We start from the raw sequence: 25,678 nt of genomic DNA, 5'->3' as shown, positions 1-25,678 counted from the left end.
CAGCTCCTAGGAAAGACATACCAGTTATCAAAGGTACCCAGGAGGTTATTTCCAGTCTGAAATGGATTTTGATTCTACCCAAACTATTTAAGTGACTAAAATTTCTGGTTTGGTATAATTCTACTCAAAATTAACCATTTTACTCCCTCTGTTCTAAATACATTTATAGCATACTTTATGACAGAATTTCCAACAAAGTGATACATCTCTTCAATATAATTCCATCAGAATTCAGAGGGTATTTTTAAAGTGGGAATATGAGTAGAAATGATTAAGTTAATTCTAAAATATACATGAGAATGTAAAAAAAATTTTAAGAAACTAAAGTGAGAGACATTTTATTATCTGATTTTAAGACATACTACAAATCAATATAAGTTTGGCAATCAAAAGCAAGAATAAGAGTAAATTTGTACAATTACTCTGGTAAATCATGAAGTAGCTATTTGTCCTTCATTACATGTAATAGCAATCCACCAACTTTAAGTATGCAAATAAATTAGTTGTGATAAATGTAGACATTATGTGACAAATGCATACAATCATGATGTAAAATATTTTTGTGACCCATATAGTGCATTCATGACCCTTATGGTCAGTCCTATCCCCCAAGCACTAGCCCCAGGACAACACTGACTAGCTTTCTGTGGTTATAATTTTACCTTTCCCACAATTTCATATAAATGTAATAGGACCATTTGGAAACCGGCTTATCTGACTCTTTTTGCTAAATTTAATGCATTTGATATTTATCCATGTTGTAGTAGGTATCAGTAATCTGTCCCTATTTGTTATTGAGTAGTATTATACTATTTGGATGTTTTAAAATTATTTATCCTTTTATCAGTTGATGAAGACCATTGGACTGTTTCCAGTTGGGATTAAGAATAAAGGTGATATTATCAGTTGAGGAGCAGACTTTCTGAGGAAATATGCTTTTGTTTCTTTGGGGGGTAAATATTTAAAAGTAGAATAGCTGTGTACTATATTCTTCATGTTTAAATTTTAAAGAAACAGCCAAAGATTTTAAAGCTGACTGTAACATTTTGAATTACTACCAGGAATGCATGAGATAGTTCCAGTTGCTCCACAGCTTCCCCAACACTTGGCAGGTTCAGTCTCCTTATGCCATTCTAAGAGATATACAATGAGTGTTTTATGGTGGTTGTGACTTGCATTTCTCTAACCACTAACAGAAGTGAGCATCTTTCCTTGTTCTTATTGACAATCATATTTCTTCTTTGATAAAATGTTTGTCGAAACATCTTGCACATTTTCAAATCAACCTCTTTTTCTTATTGCTGAATTGTAGAAGTCCCTTTTATATTCTAGCCTGAAGTCCATCATCAGATTCATGTTATTCAAGTTTTTTTTTTTTTTTTTTTTGCCCCAGCCTGTAGCTGATCTTATTTTCTTGGCAGTGTGTTTTAGATACCTAAAGTTTTTTCACCTATCAATTTCTTTTATCAATATTTTATTTTTAAGTTTCATGCTTTTTGTGGCTTATCCAAGCTATCTTTGCCCAACACAAGGTCACCAAGATATTTTCCTATCTTGTCTTCTAGAAGTATCATACCGTTAGCTCTTCTATTTAGGTCTAAGGTCTATTTTGAGTTAATTTTTGCATAAAATGTGGAGTATAAATCAGGTTCTTTAAAAAATTTTGAATACACTTATATCCAATATTAGAGCACTATTATTTGATAAGACTATCAATTGCCCATTGAATGTTCCTGACACATTTGCCAAAGCAGCACTTCAACATGTTTGTATAGGTGTATTTCTGAGCACTATATTTAGTTCCATTTATCTATATATTAATCCTTATGCCAGTATCACAGTCTTGAGTATTTTATATTCAAAGTATCTTGAAATCAGAGAGTAAAATGCCTCCACCCTTCATTTTCTTCTTTTGAAATCATTTGCATTCACATGCATTAACTTGTTGATTTCTAATCATTCCTCCACACATACCCCCCAAAAGACCCTCTGAGATTCTGGTGGGAATTACATTGAAGCTATGCATCAATTTGGAAAGAATATGCATCAAAACAACATTGCAGTTTTTTTCATTTATTTGATTGTCTTTAATTTGTTGATTCTCAGTGTGCAAAAGAGATAGACAGGATGCAATGAGAGAAAGCTTATCTATGATTTTGAAAACCATACAAACCAAAATACAAATTCAAATTTTTTTTTATGAAGAAATGAGATGCTGCTGTAACAAATATCTAAAATTGTTGAAGTGGCTTTGTTTTTGGATAATTGACAGAATGGGTAAAATTTTAAGAAGCATGAGAGAAAAAGTATAGATTGCCTTCAGTGGACTTTTAGAAGAAATATGAAGGTTAAAAGACTACTAGTGAGGGCTCTGCAGGAAGTAAGGAACGTGGTAGAAAAGCTTCTATTGTTTTTGAGAATTCATATAATTGTCAACAGAATGTGACAAAAATATGAATGCTAAAGTCACTTCTGAAGAAGGAAATGGGGAATATATTATTAGAAACTGATGGAAAGGGCATACTTGCTCTATATCAACATAAAGTTGAAAATTGTATATTCCAATTCTGCAGTAAGCAGAACTTGTAAACAACAATCTTGGATATTTGGCTGAGGATATTTCAAGTAATGTGTTGAAAGGGTGGCCTGGTTTCATCTTGTGCTTATAGCTAAATGTGGGAGGAAAGAGACAAATTGAGGAAGGAGTTGTTAAGCTAAAAAGAATCTACATTTAACTTGGAAAAATCCTGGCCTTATCCATATTCCAAAAGATGATAATAATAAGATTCCCTGGGCCAGAAAAGTTGCTCTGGAGAGAACACCAAGGGCATAACTCTTCTGAAGAGCTTAAGGTTGTGCCACATGACTCCCTCAACCATCTCAGTAGAAACTAGAAATTTCCATAAAGTGTCTGTGGAACACCCTCTTATCTTGTGGAACATCTTATATCATGATCTGAATCCCCAGGCTATGCAGTGGAGACCCACAAGGCTTTTGAAGATGTTATTTCTGCACAACACATCCAGTTTGAGCTGAAAGGAGCAGAGATAGCAAAGTGATTTTAAAAATTTTTTAAATATTAAATTTAAATTTTAAAAAACTGTTGGACTTTCAAAATTCTACAGGTAACCCAATTAAGCTACTTCACTGAAAGCATTTTCTCTTCAGGAAAGAAAACTGACTCTGAGACAGAGTCTTGGGCACAGAGGGTGTAGTAACAAGCTTGCAGCCCAAGCTATGAAACCTAATGTAACTTTCCCTATTAGGTCTTGAATTTGCTTGTAATGGAGAGTTCTTTATTCCTTCATTTTCTCCCATTTAGAATGAAAATATCTATGACTATTATCTATGCCTGTCTCACCACTGCGTTTTGATAGCAGGTAACCTGTTTTCTAGTTTCATGGAATCACAGATGGAAAGGAAATTTTCCCCAGGATGAATCATACCCAGAGTGTTCTCCCTATCTGAATTTCCTCTACTTTTTCTTTCCTTAATACAATAATTCAATAGTACAGTAATTGAGGATGTTAGTTGAAGTTGTATGAGCAGACATGCTTTCCTTGTTCTCAACTTCAAGAATTACATAATCAGCCTTCCAACATTGTGTGTGAAGACATGGACCTTTCCTAGATAACAGTTATCAGACTGAGAAAGTTCCTATATATTCTTAATTTGCAGAAGGTTTTTATCATGAATGAATATTAAACTTTGCCAAATGTTTTTTTTTGCGGATATGGAGATGCTCAAATGGTCTTTTTTTTTTTTTTAATCTTTAAATACAATGAATTATATTTTGGTTTTTAATAAACAAACTTGCGTGCCTAAAATTGAACTTACTTGTGCATGATATATTTTTTATCCCTTTCATACATTACTGACCTCAACTTTCTAATATTTGATTAAGGAATTTTGCATTAAATTTACTAGGGATATAAAACTGTTGTTTTCTTATAAAACTTTTGTTCGACTTTGGTGCCATAAAATAAGTCCAACTTGCAAAATGAGTTGGAAAGCATTCCTCCATTATTTTGTGAAAGAATTTGTACAGAATTGATTTTATTTCTTCCTTAAAAGTAGAATATAATTCACCAGTGAATACATCTGGGTATAGAGTTTTGTTTTGTTCTTAATGGAAAATGTTTTACCTTTTATCTCTTTGTTCTTGAATGAACTTTCCATCAGTTGTATCTTTCATAATTCTTTTCATTTCATTGTTATCAAATGTATTGTCATGACAATGTTCATGATGTTCCCTTTATGTCTATTTAATATCTGTAGTATCTATAGTGATGTGCTCCCTGCTCATTCTTGATACTGGTCATTTGTGTTTTCTCCCCTTTGTTTCTAATAGTTTGGCATGAGCTTTACCGATGTTACTCCTCTTTTCAGGGTCCAATCTTGCATTCCAGACTTTTGGTGTTCTGTCTTCTGTATTTTTTTTTTATTTCAGTTTCTATCTCTATTATTTTCTTCCTTCTGCTCACTTTGAATACAAGTTCTCCCCGCTTTTTTTTTGTACTGGGGATTGAACCCAGAGATGCTAACCACTGAACCACAACCCCAAACCTTTTTCTATATTTTATTAGAGACAGGATCTTGTTGAGTTGCTAAGTGTCTTGCTAAGTTGCTGAGACCAACTTTGAACTTGAGATCCTCCTATCTCAGTCTCAGGAGCCACTGGGATTACAGTCTTGTGCCACTATACCTGGCTATATTCTTAAAGTAGAAACTTGCATTACTAATTTGAGAACATTACTCTTTTCAAATATAAGTATTTAATTTTATAAATTGTATGTACTACCTTAAATACATCACTCAAAATTTCAATATATTGTATTTTAATTTTTAATCTGTTTAAGACAGTTTTTCCTACGATTTCTTTGACACATCAATACTTAGTAGATCTAATTATTTGGGAATTTTCATGATAATTTTCTGTTTTTGTTTTCTAGTCTCTATTTTGATTTTAAAAAGACATGTTATTTCAGTCCTTTTAAATTCATTGAGATTTGTTTTATTGCCCAGAATATGGTCTGTCTTGGTGAATGGTCCTTTTTCACTTGAAAAAAAGTTTAGTATTCTTCTGGTTCTTTAGGTTAGCAAGATAGGTGTGATTAGAAAGAATTACACCTTAGCAAAAGGTTTTTACATCTGGTAAAATTCATTATATATTCACGAGTATATTCATTTGACTACATTCTTCTAAAATGGGATAATTCTATTTTCTTACACAAAAATTTATGGTTATAATTCTCACAGAGATAATTACCCCTAAACCATCAATTGCCCTTATGCATTTAATACATGAGCAAGTTATTCTTAGACATACTCTAAGCCTAAATGATACTTAAAATCACATTTTTGTTTTAGTCTATGACTTTGTTAACATATTCCAAAAAATTCTCTTCGTATAGCCAATACACAGAAAATAATCAGATGTAACACAGAGACAATATTTATCCCTGAAACAGAATGTAGCTTGTCAAATTTTCAATTGACAAAAAGATCAAAAAAAGAATTAAGTTTACAAATCTTTCTTCAATATCCCTTCCTCACTTCCTACCCTCGCTTTTTAGGATCGAAGGCTGTCTCTTGAAGTCTACGGGTAAAATAGAAAGTGTATTTTCATACTGATTGTGAATGATCTTGTCAGTAGCACGATTGACCTTGCTACACCCTACAATTGTCAAGTCCAATGCAGACATCTGTTATGTATCCCTGCCTTCCTCAAAAAGCAATCTATTCCAAAAACAATTAGGTAAAATAGAATCCTTAAAATAAAGGTAATGTGAATAGATCTTAAAGAATAAAAACCTCAGGCACCTCAAGTTCCACTGTAATTTTATAGAGATAGACTAAAGTAAAATTGCATTGTGGAGCTATGATTAATATTATGAAAAATTCCAAGGATTATACATTCCATGTGGGGTACCAAAAATCCTTTTTGAATAGGAATTCACAAGAGCAAAGAATCGTGCTGAAAAACAGAAAGCAGAAATGCTTTAAACATGAGCATTACTCAGGATTAGTAAAACTTTTAATTGTTATCAAAATATAAAGCATTTATTAATGAGAATTTTGGGCTTTTTAAATGGGCATAAGAAGTTTTCATATGCTAATTTTATAAACCACTTGAGTATATATATTTGATGAAAATAAAATATAACACTTATCACATTGATAAGGCTTTTCTTTATTGTCTGTTGTTAGAGAATTCACATTTGATTTGTGTGATCATTCTGCAATATAGTAAAAAATTACTTAAAACATTGCACAATTTTTAAGAAAAAGATGAAGAAACACCCTTTATTATGGGGCTAGCTTGCTAAACATGTAAAATAAAGTTAATAAAAAGAAGAAGTAAAAGCAATAACAACTTTTTTAAAAAATATATTTCAATGGTTGGTCATATTTTAATACTGCAGTCTAACACTTTGGCTTTCTGAGGAAAAGAAATCCAAATGTCACTAAACATGTTTGTTAGAGAAATGATTGCAAATAAGTGTTTGAAATTAAGAAACCACATTGAAGATCAAAACAAAGTTGGGAGTCAAACACTTCTGATACATAGGGATTATTAACACCTAAAAATTAAGACACATTCTACATATCTGAGTTTTAAAAATATCCACAACTTGTCATCTGTGGGGGAAATCTCTTCAAATGTCTAATTAGAATCTGCATTGCATACACATACAACTGAAATCTCTGAATAAAACATCAAGTTGCAGTTCAATAGAACTATGACTATATAATATGACTTTTTGATATTGATGAATTCATATTTCACATTGAAATTCTGACAGGTGAATCTGAGGTTTATATGAGGCATCAAATGCTGAAAAGTGCCCTAAGGTAGAAGTCAAGTCTGAATTGTAATCATGTCAGAGACTTTTAATTTGGGGCAAGTCATTTAATTAACATTGGATTTGATTTTATCATCTGTAAAATGAAAAGTTGCATCTCATGTTCTTGGCATTCCTACATCAGTTTAAAGTCTGAACTTATTTCATAAATTAAGAAATAGGACAACTATAACTTCTGCAAAATGCTTATTTTGTGGCAAGTAATAAACTAGTCTGTTTGCTTGCTAAGCTTAATCAAATCAGCAGAAATATCTGCATTTCAGAGATTTAGAAACAGAGGCTTAAGAGAAGGTAACTTGCCCAAAGTCCTGACAAATAAATATAGAAGTTGAGATCCTAGCTGAGTTGTCTATCTTCCTGCCTCCAGGCCAACTCAATTATACATTCTGATTTTTATCCAACTGATGACCAAATATTCAGGCATGCAAACTTCATGACAAAACTTGAAATAATTGTTCAACTGTCACACAATTGCATTTTAAAATGTTTTCTAGTTGAACCATAACCACCAGTGATTCAATTAGAACGTTTCTATTACTTACAGCTGTTCCAAGGATATGAGTCCTTTAAATGTTTGCTTATCTAGTTCATGGATTTCATTCTTGTACAGGTACCTGAAAAATACAAATATAAAATCACTTTTATATTGTCTATGGATCTAAGGACCCTTGTGTATGTGTGCGTTTTGGAAGAATGTTCATTGATTCCCTAAAAAAATATGGAAAACAGTGATTTCATTTAAATATCTTAATTCGTCTGGTAAGAAATTTCAAAGGCTTTCATTGAATTCTCAAAGGTGTCATTGGTCCAAAATATTAAGAAACTTACAGTGACTATGAAGAAGTTCTGACTAATGAGATCATATGTTACTGAGTAGCAACTTCTCCATGAAAAAGAAGTTTGACTATAAACAATTTTAACATCTACTCTGTGAAACTGAATATATTCACTTGAGAGCTACATTTGCAAAGCTGGCAAATATCACCATATGAACCATCTTAATGGGATAAAAACATCTTAACAGATTCATAAGATATATTTTGTTCCTCCTGTGGCTGCCACCAAAAATCTACAAGAAAGCATGCTGTAATCATATATGATAATAGAACTAACCTTAGGAAGAGATATGACAGAAGTCATGTATGTGACATGTGAGCACGTTCTATGTTGTTTTTATTCAACCACAGGGTCACAAAGTTATTTCATCTATATGATTTTTGAGATTATCACAAAATGAAATTCTGGATCAACTCTACACCATGTGCCCATCAGGTTTGAGGTAATTAAAATTCCTGAATCTTTCCTCCAAGTGTTTTTAGAATATGCTTTTGCATACTGTGAATGGCCTTTGCATGCCGTTTGACTAAAATGTCCTTTCCACATCCTACCCACAAATACACTCAATTGATTGCTCTTGGGTGGGTGATTCTACTGTAGTAAACTGCAGTCCTGATTGATATAGATGCCATAGAAATCTTCATTCTGGCTGAAAGTGAAGGAACTGCATTTTAAAAACTGTTCAGTGAAGCTTTGGAAATTCCAAACTGATATCTCTTCCCACATGTTAGAATCTCAAGAAATTTATCAGAGTAGTAGTGACTAATGTGGATTTATGTCTAACTGTAGATTTTTTCCCATGGTATTATTTGATACTGTGAAAGATCAGACAAAGATTCTTTGCTCTGCCAAACTTAATCAAGTTTCTTCTCCCCTGCCAATGTATACATTTCCTTATAAAATTCATTTTTTAGAAAATACCTCTATAAAGGGAGTTCAGCAAGAATTTTCCATTGTCACTACCTGACCACCTCAATATCTGATCAAAATTCTTCACTGTCCATGACTGGTATCTGATCACTCTGGCCTGCCTTCAGTAGGAATCCTGTTAGGTTGGTTCAGCCAGACAAAAATTCTTCCAAAATTCTAAGTCTCCTCTCAGCAATTTTCTACCCACTGACCTTCTCCTTGGCTTATAAAGCTCCTGGTATATACAGAATGCAGCCCTTTTCTACCCTCGGGTCTCTCTTTCCCTATGGCAATAGTCCCAAATAAAATATGCCTTCACAACTTTAACTTCTCTCCAGCTCTGATTTTCTTTGACAAATCTTGCTGAGACCCAAAGTCACAAAAATGATGAGAAATGGAATTTTCTAGAACAATGTTACTTCAAGCAGATTGTAAGTTGTTTTGAAATGCAAACCAAAATCACAGTGAGACATCACTTCACACACTAGAATGATTACTCTTTTTTAAGGAAAGCAAAACAAGAGAGGAAGGCTGCATTCCATGTTGCTCCATAGCTTGGGTCCAAGCAGCAGGAGTACTGCTTCTCAGTGAGGTGGGCGAAAGGGGGGTTTCACTAAAATTTAATGTTGAACAATCAGAATGTCTTACAGAGTCAGAAATTTGGGTACATTGAACATAGAAGAAAGAGAATATTGAAGCCAGGCTGGTGATAGCAGCAATAGCAGTAGCAGCCCTGGTTCACCACAAGGGGAGGGAATAACACAGAGAGAAGCACAATGGACAGATTTGGTACAGAAAAATCTGCAATCAGGGAAAATGCCTGAATTTAGTTGATCCAGATGTTCACTATGAACTGGTATTTGAAAAGGGCTCTGTATTTCTCAACGGCAGTGAAGAACTGAGGTGGGAACCATCGTGGGGAGGTCATGCTGCAGCTGCAGCTGTGGGAACCAGGAAATTATAGAAACACTGCCTTACAGTCTCAGCAAGTGCCTACCATGCAGCCTTGTAAAATGTGACACAGGCACAGAGAAGATTTTACTCAGGGTCAGTTTTTCTTTTACATGAGCTCTACCTGCAGCATGGAGCTCATGAACCTATCTAGACCTAATCACTTCTCAAAGATCCCATTTCTAAATACCATCACATTGGGGTAAGGCATCAACATATTAACTTTTTGGTGGTGGAGTGGGGTACATCAACATTCAGTCCATAACAGCAGCCTAGATTTAACAGAGGAAAACAAGATTCTGTACTGACTATCCCAAATGATAACTTTACCCAAACTGGACTTGAAACAATATTTTTTATCATCATGTGGAATGAAGTTCAAAATAGAAAATGGATTATGAGAAAATAAAATTATATTTCACACTATTTAATATATAGACTGATATGCTTACACCTACCACACATCTCATTTTGTATTCTTGTGCTTATTGTGATTTCATGTTTCCATGTGAAAATATGCAGTTAAGCAGCAGAAAGTTGTACACCTTACTCAGTCTTAGTGTGGTATCATGTTCAGCTTTATACATTTTAAAATGCATTAAAGAACAACTTTACTTTATACCCCAAAAGCCCATGCAGAGCATAAAATAATAACAAAATATGAAAATGAATTGTATATAATATATGTGAAAAGGAAAACACAAAAGAACTTGAAACTGTGAAATATATATTTCAGAATAGGGAAATCATGAAAAACTGATGTCTGTGTACATAAAATAAAGTCTCATGTCTATACCCTAGAAGATCTTATAGTTAATAACTTCCCAGTATAATAAGAACTTCACTACTCATATATTAGTTTCAAACTAATATTTTTCATTAGAAGAAATGAAGATCTTTGAAGAAATGTCTAAGTCTGGAATAGCAAAGATCTACTGTATTGTTTGACAAAATGCACTCAAAGTCTAATGAGATCATGTGAAAAGGACAAAGACATGACCTTGAAGGGTCTTCCACTGGTTAAATTGGGGCTACTGATGATCAGAATGAATGATGAGGTATCTAATTATAATGCATGAAATATTTTATATTCTCTGAGTCCATAGAGATAAGAGAGAAAGAGAAACATATGGCAGGGAATCAAAAGGGATTTCTTTTTGGAAGACTGACAGCTAATAAAGGTAGAAAGTGATAAACTTAGAAAATCATAATTTTGCAACATAATATAAAGCAATATTCTAAATGTATGCTAAAACCATTGTATATATGGAAGCAATTAACTTTAGTGTACTTGTAATATATACTAATATATAATATATACTAATACACAATTAACTTTAATGTATTAACTTTGGATCTTACAGACCTTGCTGTAATTATTTATTAGTTCCAGTAGTTTTTTGCAATCATTCTCTAGATAACTGATCATGTCATCTACACAGATAGTTTTATTTCATCTATTGTTCCCTTATTTCATTAGCTAGGGCTTCCAGCGTGCTAGTGAATATCGAAGGAGAGAGAGGGCTTCCTTGCGTTATTCCTCACCCTAGTGAGAAAGCAACCAATTTTCCACCATTAAATATAATGGTAATCATAGAGGTTTGTTGCTAGATTTTTTAATCAAGTTAAGAATGTTCTCTCTTCTTAGTTTGCTCAGAGTTTTCTCTCATAAACAGATGTTAGAGTTTTGTCAAGTGCTTTATATGCATCTCCTGAAATAATCCTAAGACTTTTCTACTCTTGGGTCTTGATGTTATGGGCTACATTGATTAATTTTTTGTTTGGTTGTTTTTTGTTTGGTTGGTTCATTGGGTTTTTTTTTTTTTTTTTTTTTTTTTTGCAGTAATGAAGATTGAAGTCAAGGGCATTCTATCACTGAGGCATACCTCCAGCCCTTTATATTTTTTTCTTTTGACACAGGGTCTTGCTAAATATCCCAGGTTGGCCTTGAACTTGCAATATTCCTGCCTCAACTACTGGCAGGGACCGTTTCCGCCATGCTGCTTGACAAGGTCCGAGCATGAGGAAGGACTTGGCAAGGCCACCATTCCAGGAAATTGCCACTGTCATCTCTCCTAGGAATTGGGTGTTTTCTTGTAATTATCATACTTATAACTATGAAACTACAAATCATATTCCCTGGGTTGTTTTGATAAGAATTTAACCTCAATGAGTATGCAGAACTTGGGGGAGGATGAGGAATGCTTTTAAAAATGTACCAATATCACACATAATAAGTCAGAAAGTACAGAGTTGAGGAGTTCTTCAGAAAACTACAGTTACAGGAATTTCTTGCTCCTGTGCTGACCACACCTGACCCAGTTAATGCTTTACCAATAAAATAGCCTGACAAACAGAACAGGAGACTTCTTGTCCCCACAGTACAAGGACCACCCTACTTAGCTTACAGGATTGGGGGACGTTTGTGGTATCCACCAAAGGGAAACAAGAAAATAAGTATAAGGACCCACCTCCCACAAATCCATCTCTTCCCTATACAGGAGTGTACAATGAAAATGATGAATGAATAATTAATACTAATGGTAAATGGACAAATGTCCAATATTTGTCCTTCCTTCAAAGACTTGGACATCAAGGGCCACCCTGGAAATATAGGGCTAAAGAACAAAGAAACAGCATACACAAACAACTATAAAAATATTATCTTAAGATCAAATGTCCTCATTTCATGTTAACTGGTTATGAGTAGTTTATGCTGACTTAGGTCTCACATATGTATTACAATAGGTAGAAGATAAATCAATAACATAAAGAATATTAGGATAAAAATTAAGAACTCACACTGATTGTTTGGCAGTAAATAACCTAACTTAGTTTTAACTGAACTTGTTTAGGTAATAGAGTAGACCTTTAAGGTTAAATCAAAACATAATAATATGAACTAAAGATTAAGTGCATGTTTTGCTTAACAGTTTGGTAAAATTAGTTTAAAACAAATAGAGTTATTATGCTGACAATAGGTCTGACACCAAAGGTAAACAAAGGCCAGTAGGATGAGAAGAGGAAAATATCTTTCACTGCAATCTGACTATGTGAGTAGCTTCAAGTAAATACAGAAAGTTGACCTTAATGTACCCACTCTGTGTTAGATACCTGCTGGAAAGTGTGGTTAATGACAAATCTTGTGGTAATTTCTCTATAACTTGTATCTTGTTTAATCCTGCTTTGCTTGATAATCTAAAAGAAGAGCTAAAATAAATCTGAGCAGCACTTGCTTCAAGTTGCTCCAGGGGTTCCTGTCCTTCCTCTGTGCTGACTCCACCCATCCTTCAGGGACCTTGCAAGTTGCTGGGGCTGTGGCTCCTGTCAGACTCCCAAGTAGCTGGCATCACTGCACCTGGCTACACTGATTTTCAAACATTGACCCACCCTGATATACCTGGAAAGAATTTCACTTGGTAGGAGTTTATAATTGTTTTTGTATGTTGTTGGGTTGGATTAGCTAATATTTTCTTGAGTATTCTTGCACTTCTGTTCATAAGATGTGTTGTTTTCTGTTATTATTTCTTGTAATATCTTTGGTCTTAGTATTAGGGTGATGCTGGCCTCAGAGAATTAGTTGGAAAATATTTTCCTGCTTCTATTTTTCTGGAATAAATTATAGAGAATTAATAGCATTTTTATTTAAGTATCCAGTGGAATTTGCCAGTGAAATCATCTGGGTCTGGTTTCAGAAGATTATTATTGATCGATTCCATTTGTTTAATAAACATGGTCCTAATCAAACTGTCTCTTCTTATGCAATTTTGACAGATTTGCCTTTCAAGAAATTAGTCCATCTTGTCTAGGTTATCAAATTTATGGGCAGAGTTGTTAATAATATTGTTTTATTATCTTTTTAATGACTGTAGTTGGATAGGGATGACCCCATTTCATTTGTGATATTAGTAATTTGTGTGCTCTCTCTTTTTTTCTTCATTAGACTGGCTGGAATTTTATCAACTTTATTCATCTTTTCTAAGAATCACTTTTTGGTTCTGTAAAATTCCCTACTATTTCCTGTTCTCACTTTCATTGACTTTTGCTCTGTTTTTTTTTTTTTTTTTTCTTTTCTTCTTTTTAATTATTCCTTTCTTCTCCTTGCTTTAGTTATGCACTTCCTTCTCTTCTTTCCCAAGGTGGAAGCCTAGATCATTGATTTTATGTCTTTCTTCCTTTCTAATATATGCATTCAACACTGGATATTTCTAAGCACTACTTTCACTGCATTCTGAAATTTTTGACAAGCTTTGTATTTACTTTCACTCAGATCAAAATATTTTTCTAATTTCTCTTGAGGCTGTTTCTCTGATCTCTGTGTTACTTATAAATATGTTGCTTAATCTACAAACATTTTAGATTCTCCTATCTATCTTTCAGTTATTATTTCTGTTTTAATTCCACTATAGTTTGAGAACGTACTCTATGTGTCTTCTATTCTTTTACACTTGTTGAGGAAAGGGATTTATCACCCCTGGCTTTCAAGACTTTGTCTTTGTTTTGGACTTTTTGCAATTTGACTGTGATATGCCTGGATGTAATTTTTTGCAATTAATCTTGCTTAGGGCTCTCTGAGATTTTGGGGTCTCTACTTCCTGTTTATATTATTTTTGAAAAAATTTTTAGCTACTATAACTTCAAATGTTTATTCTACTCCTTTCTCATTTTCTTCTCCTTCTGGTTTTTCCATTGCCTGTATGTTACACCATTTTTATTATTATACATTTCTTGAATTTTCTCTTTCACTTTTTCTAGTCCTTTTTCTCTTCAGTTCAGGAGGTTTCCATTGCCTTGCCATATCATCAAGATCATTCATTCTTTCCTTAGCATTTCTAGTCACTGGTGAGTCCGTTGAAGACATTCTTCATTTCTGTTACAGTGGTTTTTCTTTTTGTGTTTGTTCATTTGTTTTATTTCTAGCATTTCCTTTTTTTTTTTTTTTCTTTTCTTTTCAATACTAGGGATCAAATGTGGTTCTTCACACATCCTAAGCAAGAACAGTCCCAACCCCAAGTATTTACTTTTGCTTTTTTCTTACAATTCCAATATTTTGTTACATTATCCACCTGTTTTTGCATGTTGTTCACTTTTTTTATTAAATCCCTTAGTATATTTATCATAGTTATGTTTAAAAAAATCTCTGAGCACTAATTCCAAAATTTCTGCCAAATCTGGGTCTGGTTATAATGCCAGTCTTACCTTTCTGAATTGTTTTTGGTTTTGTTTTGTTTTGTTTGCTTCTTAACTGCCTTACAATTTTTCATTGAATAACTGACTAATATATCACATAACAGAATTGGAGGTAAATACATTTTTCACTACTGATGAATCACTTGTCCATCAGTCATCTGCAATGTTTTTCCACAGGTTCAGTAAAAATGTGTTATGCATAAAATATACAAAGCAAATATGGACATTTCCAATTAATTATGATTCTTAGAGTTTTACTTTAGATGGTAGTTATGCCAATGTTTACTTTTTTCTGTATGTTTAATTTTTTTATTAAAATTTGTGGAAAAAATATGAACAGATTAGAATTATAATAACTAAAATAATACACTTATTTTTCTTTTTTCAAAGATTTTATAATGCATGTACAGAGATATGTACAAATATGGTTTTCAGTAAACATGACAATTGTATGTGTCTTTATAAAGACAATCTATAAAGACAAACTTTTTCTTTACTTAAAAGCAATATAATTTAGTATTAATTTTATTATCCCTTCAGAAAATATTAAGAGTCTCTTCCAAGTTGTGCAAATATTATCTAAAGCTAACATTTACTTTAAACATTTGGGGCTACTGAATTATATTATGAGATTGATTTTATTTTTATATTTATTAATCACAATCTTTTCAAGTCAGTAAATATTGTAAACATTTTAAGCAGAAGACAATCTTATTTATTTTTTGCATTTCACTATTTAGATGTTTAAGCTATCACATTACATTTTTACAAGCTAGTGAACACTGACAAATTATTTCTCCACACATTCCCAGATAGATAAACACATGGTTGAACTTACATTAATACACACCATCATTTTATCAATTACATCATAAAACAAAATTATCAAGTATCCCAATAGAAAGTTACACAGCTAAAGGCATATAAAATATTTCTTGTCTGCTCAATTCATTAGTAGAAACTTGCTTTTTTTGTTTTTTTGCGAGAGATTTGAAAGAGAAGGGAAAAAAATCGCACTTCAAAGATGAGTTGGTAAAAAAAACTTCTGATAATTATGGGAAACATTACAAGAATTTCAGACATTTTATGATTAAGAATTGTTTTAGCTACTATAACAAAGTATCTTTACCTTTTAAAAATTATTTGCTAAATTCAGAGACATATTCTACATGTTCAGCATGCGACAAAGGCAACATTTTACTAAAAATGTTTTAAACCTCCTCCCATTCTGTTTTTAGGCCCTCCCTGTTAAGTTACACCTCAGAGTGCAAACGTTAAATATATGTGATTCTGTGACAACTTAGATTTTCAAATTGGAGATTTCCCATATTGGCATAAAATAAGATTTATAGAAAGACATTGTGTAATCACCATAAACTTCATAATTTTTTAAAAAAATAGTTAAAAGCAAACTCGATGCATACTAGTATGAATGTGGGAAATGTAAACATAGAGTGAGTAGACAAATAACTACATAGTCCCTAGAGTGTTTGAAATGAGTGAAAGAATAAAGATCTAAAGTGTTCTTAGTTCTTAGAATTTTGGTTTTTTATGACACTAAAAATACACAAGTAGTGTGATGGGTATTTTGGTACCTAAGATTTCTAAATTTTTTATATATTAATTATATTCTGGTGTGGAAATAGATTTAAATATATTGACTCAGTATCACATTATTTCAGGAAAGGTCAATTGGTACAAATAATAAGTACATTTTAATTGTAAAAAGCAATAATATTTTGCTAAATGACCAAACAGTTTGATCATAACCCAAACATAGAGGCTGAAATTCTGTCAAGCTTGTGACCTGGAAAACTGCTTTCCAGTACTCTATGGAAGCTTCATCAACTTATTCACCACACTGACATGTTGGCTAATATGTATGACAAATTAGGTCCTGTCTCAAGTTTCCCTTTAAGGCAATAATATCAGGTACCCTAGTTTAATGCAGCAGTTCTTAATATGATCATTAGAGTCTTTGAAGCACAGCAGCATTTTAGGGCAACATGTCTTCAAATCTGGATGAGTAGTGGTGCACCATCATCAAAAGGCCAATCGAGAACATAGATGCCTTCATTCTCCACATTAGCATCATAAATTGCATCACATCCTCTATTGTGGTAATGCCATACTTCTTATGTTTCCTTATAAATGTGACTAGGAGTACATTGGTTGTATTGTGTGTAATAAGTAATTTCACTCTCTGGTATGTGATTTCCACAGAAGCAGGGCAGTTCATTCAAGTCATGTTAATTTAGTTAAAAAACACCCAATAGGTTATGAGAGAATTTTAAAAATTGAATACAGAAATGATACAAAGTACATGAAGTCCACTTCAATACATTCCACATGATATTCTCAGTGCTTTGTGTATGAAGTTAGGAGTAAAAGGAGATGAAATGAACCTACTAACAAGAAGCAGCAATTCTTCAATACAGGAATACTGAAAAAAAAACAAAAAAGAAGTACACTGAGGTTAACCCCATCCAGGTGAGAATGCTTGTAAAATGCTCTGTGGATTTCAATCCAACACTTCAGTGTCCAGGCTAATCATTCCTATGAGAACTTCTTGATGGAATAATAATGACTTGTCTGCATAGAGGTCATGCAGTGCCTGGCCGTAGACTTCACTGCCCTTCAAAACTTCACAAATGTGTGACCATGAACACCATAGAACTGAGGAATATGCTTTCTTATTTGAAGATTGTGGCCTAATTATACAGCTGGTCTACCAAGGTGGCAGCCATGCAGGCCCAGTGGGAACACAAGACTACCATGCAGTAAGAGGCTCGGAATGCATCGCTGAGCCAGCCAGCAGCCACACACGCCAAGGTCAAAGATCTTATTTCCTAAAAAAGTATTAGCCTAAAATCTAATTAATATTCCAGAAAAGCTCACAGCTAATTTAATTCTGTAAAGTCATGTTTCTTTTCAATAAAAAGTCATATTGCCACAAAATCCCTCCAAAGTGCCTGCCTTGAAACAATTTCACACACACACACACACACACAAAAGTTAAAATGTTAGTCCAAAAAGTCATCCATCATTTGTTTTACAGAAAAGCAGCATGGCTTTTTTGTCTTTGCGTTTTCTTTTGCTGGCCAGCACCAACTACCACCTTCTAACAGCTTCGCTGCAAAACCTCAGAGCAGTCTTGGTGGCGTGACCTACCATTTCTTGATTACATTGTTTACAGCCAACCTCAAGGTAGCCCTGAGGTTTCAGTCTTCTTCTCACAGTGATTGACTCTGCGAAGGATGTGACTTGTATGTGACACAGTGAAACACAGGGGACATTTGTTTGATTTCTCACATTTTAAAAATGTTTCATTTGTCTTCTTCATGAGCTCTCAGAAGAAATCCATCCATTTCCATACATGGGCAGTATGAAGAATCTGACAGAGAAGTTTTGCTAACTTGAGGAAGAGACAGGAAGCCGCCAGAGTTCACCACATATATCAAGTGAACCTACCAAAAGGCCAGAATGAGGGAAGCAGATGAATGGAGCTCTTACTTAAATTCTTTGAGTCGTTGAATCAATCTTGATCAGAGACCAGCATTCTATGATATCTATGCCTACCCCAGTACTTTGTTTGTTTTGATTGGCTGTAACAATGGGAATCTGAACTAACGTTGTGTTTTGTAAAATGAAAAGAAAGCAAACAAAAGAAAAACAGAAAAATCTTCAATTTTTATTCAGTTGTTGCCTCTTCATCCTCATCTCTGAATTCTTCCCAATAAAGGTTTTAGCAATCTAAAATCTCACTAAATCTGCATCTTTTTTACGTTTAAAAATTGCACCCCTGAAAAACTATCTCCCATTCCTTCCCCGACCATTAATATATATTTATACAATAATGTTATATTTTACTCATTCAGTAATTCTGATATGCAAGCTAGAATTCATGAGGGTCAAAGAGTAAATATAAAAAGCAAAAAAATGCAAATGAGCAATATGAAGTTTTTACTCGAAATTCAAGAAATTCAAAATCATTATGACAATTATAACTAAAACAAAGTATACAAATGCAATACTCTCTAAATGGAAAAAGTTTATACTCGTGCCATTTCTATTCTCATATTTTGAGGGCAAGCTAAAGTTTCTCTTATGGCCTAAACCTGTGTCCTACTTTATTTCAGGGTATAATAATTCATTACTTTTCAAAGGTCCAAACAATAATAGATTGAGAATGATTAAAAATCATATCATTTTTCATCTTATTTTTTCTGAAAAAGGCAAAAGCCCAGATAACTTAATCCGATTAAAGTAAAATTCTGATTATTAAAATATATTAAATATTCTAGAAATGGTTTCTTTTGAGATTAGAATGTGGTCTCCCAATTACAAATCTCTTTCTGTTTTACAACAATCAGTGCCAAAAACTTATATCATCACTTTTGATTCAACATTTATTCATTTTGGAACTGAGATTTTAGATTACTGCCAGAAAGAAACTCCAAGAAGACAGTCATCAGCTAAGAAACTACTCACAGAATCCAAAAATTGTTTTTGGATAATAAATATGTATGGAAAAATCAACAAATTGGTAAAATTTGTGTCAGGATGTTTCACTAAATATTTATACATTAAACTACGTTCACCTCTGGCAATGTCATTTCCAGAGGTACTGTCTTCAACTATAAAGTTTCAGATTTAATCTAAAACCTTAGAAGATGGTTTATACATAATCTACAAGATTCTTTCTTATGGAAAAGGTTCTGGGGTTATAAGAACATATTTTTAGAACATTTCTTCACATGATAATTTAAAATTCAAATATTCCCAGGTTGTCACCTGAAAGAGTATTGGACTCAAAATTGTGTGATGGAAATATAACTCTGGACTTAGTTATGGAACTTCAAGAAAATTAAGCTTATAAAAATACATTTCTTTATTGTGCAGTTGGGATATTAATCATCAAATCATGAGATGATTGTGAAAAATCCATGAGATACCTGTAGAAATGTTCTGTAAAACACTATGCAAACAATATAATAAGATATAAAACATTAATATCAGTGCAGTGTTTGGCAAATAAATGATTACCAAGTAATGGGTTAAATAAGTGAATGAGTGCATAAATTAATTAATCAATGAATAAATGATTGCATAACAATACATTTTACAATTTTATTTCTACTATATGCCCAAAAAACTTGAAAGCAGGGACTCAGAAACTTGCAAGCCAATATTCATGGTAGCATTTTCATAATAGCCTAAAAGTGGAAATAATCTAAGTGTCCACAGATGGATGAATGATTAAGTAAGTTGTGGTGTATCAACATAATGGGATTTTATTCAACTATGAAAAGGAATAAAATTATGATACATGCTACAACATTGATGAATCTTGAGAACATTACATGAATTGAAATAAGCCAGATAAATGGTGAATTATTCCAAATATTAACATACCTAAAATAGGCAAATTCTAAGACAGAAAGTAGAGCAGAGGTTATAATAAGAGGAGGGGAAATGTGGAGTTATTATTTAAAAGGTACAGTTTCTGTTTGGGATGATGAAAATGTTTTGGAAATAGATACTGGTGAGCATTACTTTGTTTTGTAAATGTGCTGTCATGCAATAGTCCACTTAAATATGGTTGAAATGGCACATTTCATGCTACATATAATTTGCCACTTTTTTTACAAAAAAAACTTTCACACACTGGAGAGTTGTGATTATTAGTTATTTCTTTTGTCAAGAAATACATAATGAGAAAGACATTCAAAATTTATAAACTTTTTGTTTCAAGAATAACAGGCAGAAGAAGTTGCACCTCTTTTAATTGTTTAAAGGAAATGAATCCAGAGTTCTATAAAAATAAGCCAAAATATTCTGAAATGACGGATTTATCAGGACATTCTCAGAAGAACAAAAATTAGAAGAAATATCAACTACAGACCTATTTTAAAGAAAGTTTTCTAAACAAATAAAATGATAAAAACAAATAACATGAAACAAGAAGAAAGAAGAGTGGAAAAAATGAAAAATTATGGATCCATTTTACCTTTGCTCTTCAGCTTCCTAAAGTAGGGTTGATGGTTGAAGCAAAAATAATATGATCAACTGCTGTAGTTTTCAATGTAGACAAAATATTCAAGACAATTATGTAATACCTTTGGAAGGATTAAGGGACTTCAGGGAAGGGAAGGTTTCTGTGCTTAACTCCAGCAAGTAAAAAGAGCACATGGTTAGAATGTGACAAGCTATATGTAAGTATACAACCTCAGAGCAACTGCCACCAAAACTATAGAAAGACAAAACTCAAAAACACTGCAGAAAAAAGGAAAACAAGAAGGTGCAAAAAAAAGAAAGCACAGAGAAGAAAAACAGAACAAACAGAAAACAAAAATTAAAGTGTGAGCCTGATATATCAACAATGACACTAAGTATAAATGGCTTAAACATCAATAAAAAGACAAATTGACAGAATGATATGGCCCACCTATCTATAAGAAATTGTCTTCAAGTAAGATGGGAGAATCAAATTCAAAGTAAAATCATACTTCTCTGGGGTGCCGCTGCCCCTGACATCACTGCAGCCAACGCCACTGCTGTCCCCCAGAGGTCACCAGGAGGTCTTCTCTCTGGGTCCTGCTGCAGCTGCAGCCACTACCACTTCCACCACAACCCAGAAATCCACTGCCAGGGAGACTCCAGGTTTGGTTGCATGTGGCCACATCCATCTTGAAATACTGACTGGGACCTGGAGGTTCAGTGACCAGGTGCCTGCGGGTTTGGCTGTGCCTGGGTTCTTCCTCCTGGGAGTGCTGGTTGACACCATCTAGTTGCTGTTTCTTAGGATTGCTCATCCCTGGTGGTCTCTCTCCAAATTCCAGCAGCATTGAGATCTTGGGACTGCAACATGGCCGAACTCGTCTGCCAGGGTCAGGCTGGGCATGTCAGGGTCAGGTAATACCATGAAAATTCAGAGAAAAGGTTGAGAAACTTCCAAACACCAACAGAGACAGTTGTTTAATTTTCCATCGAGATTTATTTTATTTTTATTTTTTTCTTCTCTAACATCTCTCTCCACCATATCAAGGTATTTTTCATGCATCAGTTTGTTGAGGATGGTGATATATGCATGTATGTTGTAGTTTTGTTGTATGTTCTTATATTTTTAATTTTTTTCTCTTTACATGTATTCGGCTATTTTCCTGGATTCCCTTTCTACCTTTTCTCCACCTACTAGCCAGTCTCTGTTTGTTCTTCTTCCATTCTTCCCGTGGATTTTTACTTCAGGCTTCTTTCTTCCTCCCTCATGAACATCACATCCTACCCTATTTCTGCTCTCTCTTTGTCCACTATATGAAATTGTAAACCCTTTTGGCAAATTATCTCTTTATATTGTAGATAGTGATTGAACCCATTGTTTCTATTTATAGCAAGAAAGCAATAAATGCCTTAGTGGGAGCTATTAGATTTAAGGCTACATATTGTTTACAGTGAGTACTGTTGATAATGGTCTCCCTCTTAAAGACGGGGTACTAGAAATCATCAGGGACAATGAGGTCTACAGGGTAGAATCTGTACTTCCTCAGATCCATACAACTAAATGGAAAAACACACAGGCAACATGAAAAAAAAAAAAAGGGAAAAAGTGCCCCAAACAAACCAAGATGCCCCAATAAGAGAATCCACTGACAACACAGAAGAAGTTAAAAGAATTCACAATTAGAAAGCCTGCACTAGCTGGTGATATAGCCCATCACGTAGAGTGCTTGCCTCTCAAGCTTGAGACCCAGGTTTGAGTCCCCAGCACTGCTGGATTGCGGAAATTCCAAACAAACAAAAGAAAGCCTGCACTACAGAACAGTTTAGAATGTTAAAATGATCTGCAAAGTAAAGCATGGTATAAAGAGTGAAATCAAAGAGAAAATAAAGAAAGTGAAGATCACTTCAATAAAGAGAGACTCTGAAAAAAAAAAAAAAAAGCAGAAATCCTCCAATGAAGGTATCAATAAACCAAATTAGAAATTCAACAGAAAACATCACCAACAGAGTAGACCATTTGGAAGATAGAACCTCAGGCGATGAAGACAAAATATGTAATATTGAAAACAAAGTTGAACTTGCAGAGAAGATGTAAGAATCCACGAACAGAACTTCCAAGAATTATGGGATAACATGAAAAGGCCAAATTTAAGAGTTATCGGGATAGATGAAAGAGAAGAGGTACAAACCAGAGCAATGCATAATCTTTTCAATGACATAGTTTCAGAAAATCTCCCATTCCTAAAGAATGAAATAGAAAATCAAATACAAGAGATTTACAGGATCCCAAATGTACAAAATTACAGCAAACCCACACCAAGAGATATTATAATGAGAATGACTAAAATACATTCTCTGAAAGGTCATGAGAGAAAAAAAGCAATTATGTATAGCAGGAAACCAACTCAGATATCAACTTATTTCTCAACCCAGACCCTCAAAGCTAGGAGGTCAAAGAACAACATATTTCAAGCTCTGAAAGAATATCGATGCCAACCAAGAATTTTATATACAGCAAAATTAAGTTTCAGTTTTGAAGATGAAATAAAAACTTCCATAATAAACAAAAGTTAAAAGAATTCACAACTAGAAAGCCTGAACTACAAAATATTCTCAACAAAATACTCCATGAGGATGAAGTGGGAAAAAAAAGTGAAAATCAGAAAAGGGAGGAACTACACTAAAGGAATAGTCAAATGAGAAACTCAAATCAAATTAAAATCCAGAAATAAACCAAAATGACCAGGAATACAAACCATACCTCAATAATAACCTTGAATGTTAATGGCCTAAACTCATCTATCAAAAGACATAGACTGACAAGATGGATTAAAAAACAAGACCCAACAAGTTTCTGTCTCCAAGAGACTCACCTCATAGGCAAAAACATCCACAGACTGTAGGTGAAAGGGTGGGAAAAAACATCACTCATATGAATTGCATAAGCAAGCAGGGGTTTCCAGATAAAGTGGACTTCAAGCCAAAGTTAATCAGAAGGAAAATGGAAGGACATTTCATACCACTGAAGAGAATTATACATCAGCACAACATAAAAATTGTAAATATTTATGCCCCAAACAATGGAACATCTGTGTACATGAAACAAACTCTTCTCAATTTCAAGAATCAAACAGACTACAATACAATAATATTGTGACTTTAACACACATCTATCACTATGGGAAAGATCTTCCAAACAAAAACTAAATAAAGAAACTATAGAACTAAATAATACAATCAATAATTTAGACTTAACAGATATATATAATATTTCATCCCTCGACAAAAAAATACACTTTTTTCTCAGCAGCACATAGATCCTTTTCTTAAACAGACCATATCTTATGCCACAAAGCAAGTCTTAGTAAGTACAAAAAAATGGAGATAATAACCTGCATTCTATCAGATCATAATGGACTGAAATTGGAAATAAACAATAAAATAGAAAATAGAAGCTACTCTAACACCTGGAGACTAAATAATATACTATTGAATGACAAATGGCTAATAGAAGAAATCAAGGATGAAATAAAAAAATTACATAGCGGTAAATGAGAATACTGATACAATATATCAAAATCTCTGGGACACTATGAAGGCAGAACTAAGAAGAAAGTTTATTACATTGAGCTCATTTATTAAAAGAATAAAAGTCAACAAATAAATGACCTAAAATTACATCTCAAACCCCTAGAAAAAGAAGAACAAATCAACACCAAAAAACAGAAGACCGGAAATAATTAAAATCAGAGCTGAAATCAATGAAATTGAAACAAAAGAAAAAATTGAGAAAACTGACAAAACAAAAAGTTGGTTCTTTGAAAAATAATCAATAAAATTGATAAACCCCTAACCACACTAACAAAGAGAGAAAACCCAAATTACTAAAATACATGATGAAAAAGGAAATATCACAACAGATACAACTGAAATACAGAAGATAACTAGAAACTCTTCTGAAAATTTATACTCCAATAAAATAGAAAATATTGAAGACATTGACAAATTTTTTGAGACATATGAACTACCTAAATTGAATCAGGAGGTCATACATGATTTAACCAGAACAATATCAAGTAACAAAATAGAAAACACCATTAAAAGCATACCAATTAAGAAAAGCCCAGGACCAGATGGATTCTCAGCCGAGTTCTACAAGACCTTCCAAAAATAATTTACACCAATACTCAAAATTATTCCATGAAATAAAAAAAGAGGGAACCCTTTAAAACTCATTCTATGAGGCTAATAACCTGATACCAAAACCAGATAGACACATCATGGAAAGAAAACTTCAGACCAATAATAATGAACATAGATGCAAAAATTCTCAATAAAATTCTGGTAAATTGCATATAAAAACATATTAAAAAGATAATGCACCATGATCAAATGAGGTTCATTCCAGGGATGAAAGGTTTGTTCAACATATGGAAATCAATAAAGGTAATACATCATATCAATAGACTTAAAATCAAGAATCATATGATCATCTCAGTAGATGCAGATAAAGCATTTGACAAAATACAGCATCCCTCCATGTTCAAAACACTAGAAAAATTAGGGACAGTAGGAATATATCTCAACATCATAAAAGTCATATATGCTAAACACAAGGTCAAAATAATTTTAAACAAAAAAATTTAAAGCATTCCCTCTAAAAACTCGAATAAGACAAGAATGCCCTCTTTCACCACTTTCATTCAACATTGTCCTTGAAACTCTAGCCAGAGCAATTAGAAGAAAAAAATTAAAGGTATACAAATAGGAAAGGAAGAACTCAAACTATCACTATTTGCTGATGGCATGATTCTATATTTAGAAGATTCAAAAAACACCACCAGAAAACTTGTAGAACTAATAAATGAATTCAGCAAAATAGCAGGATATAAAATTAATACCCATAAATCAAACACATTCTTATA

At 33.2% G+C, this 25,678-nt stretch overlaps 1 protein-coding gene across 4 annotated transcripts in view; it reads right to left on the bottom strand.

Moving 5' to 3' along the window:
* Window positions 1-25,678, bottom strand: part of Pxdnl (peroxidasin like) — a 516,396-nt gene that overhangs the window by 206,683 nt on the left and 284,035 nt on the right. For all 4 annotated transcript variants that reach the window (XM_047523743.1, XM_047523761.1, XM_047523772.1 and 1 more), the window contains exon 4: window positions 7,409-7,480. In XM_047523743.1, coding sequence (XP_047379699.1) covers window positions 7,409-7,480 — 72 coding nt within the window. The remainder of the gene's footprint in view (window positions 1-7,408; window positions 7,481-25,678) is intronic.

Source organism: Sciurus carolinensis, chromosome 1 (genome assembly GCF_902686445.1).
Source record: "Sciurus carolinensis chromosome 1, mSciCar1.2, whole genome shotgun sequence".
In the NCBI taxonomy this organism is placed as follows: domain Eukaryota; kingdom Metazoa; phylum Chordata; class Mammalia; order Rodentia; family Sciuridae; genus Sciurus; species Sciurus carolinensis.
This window is presented reverse-complemented; position numbering and strand designations above follow the sequence as displayed.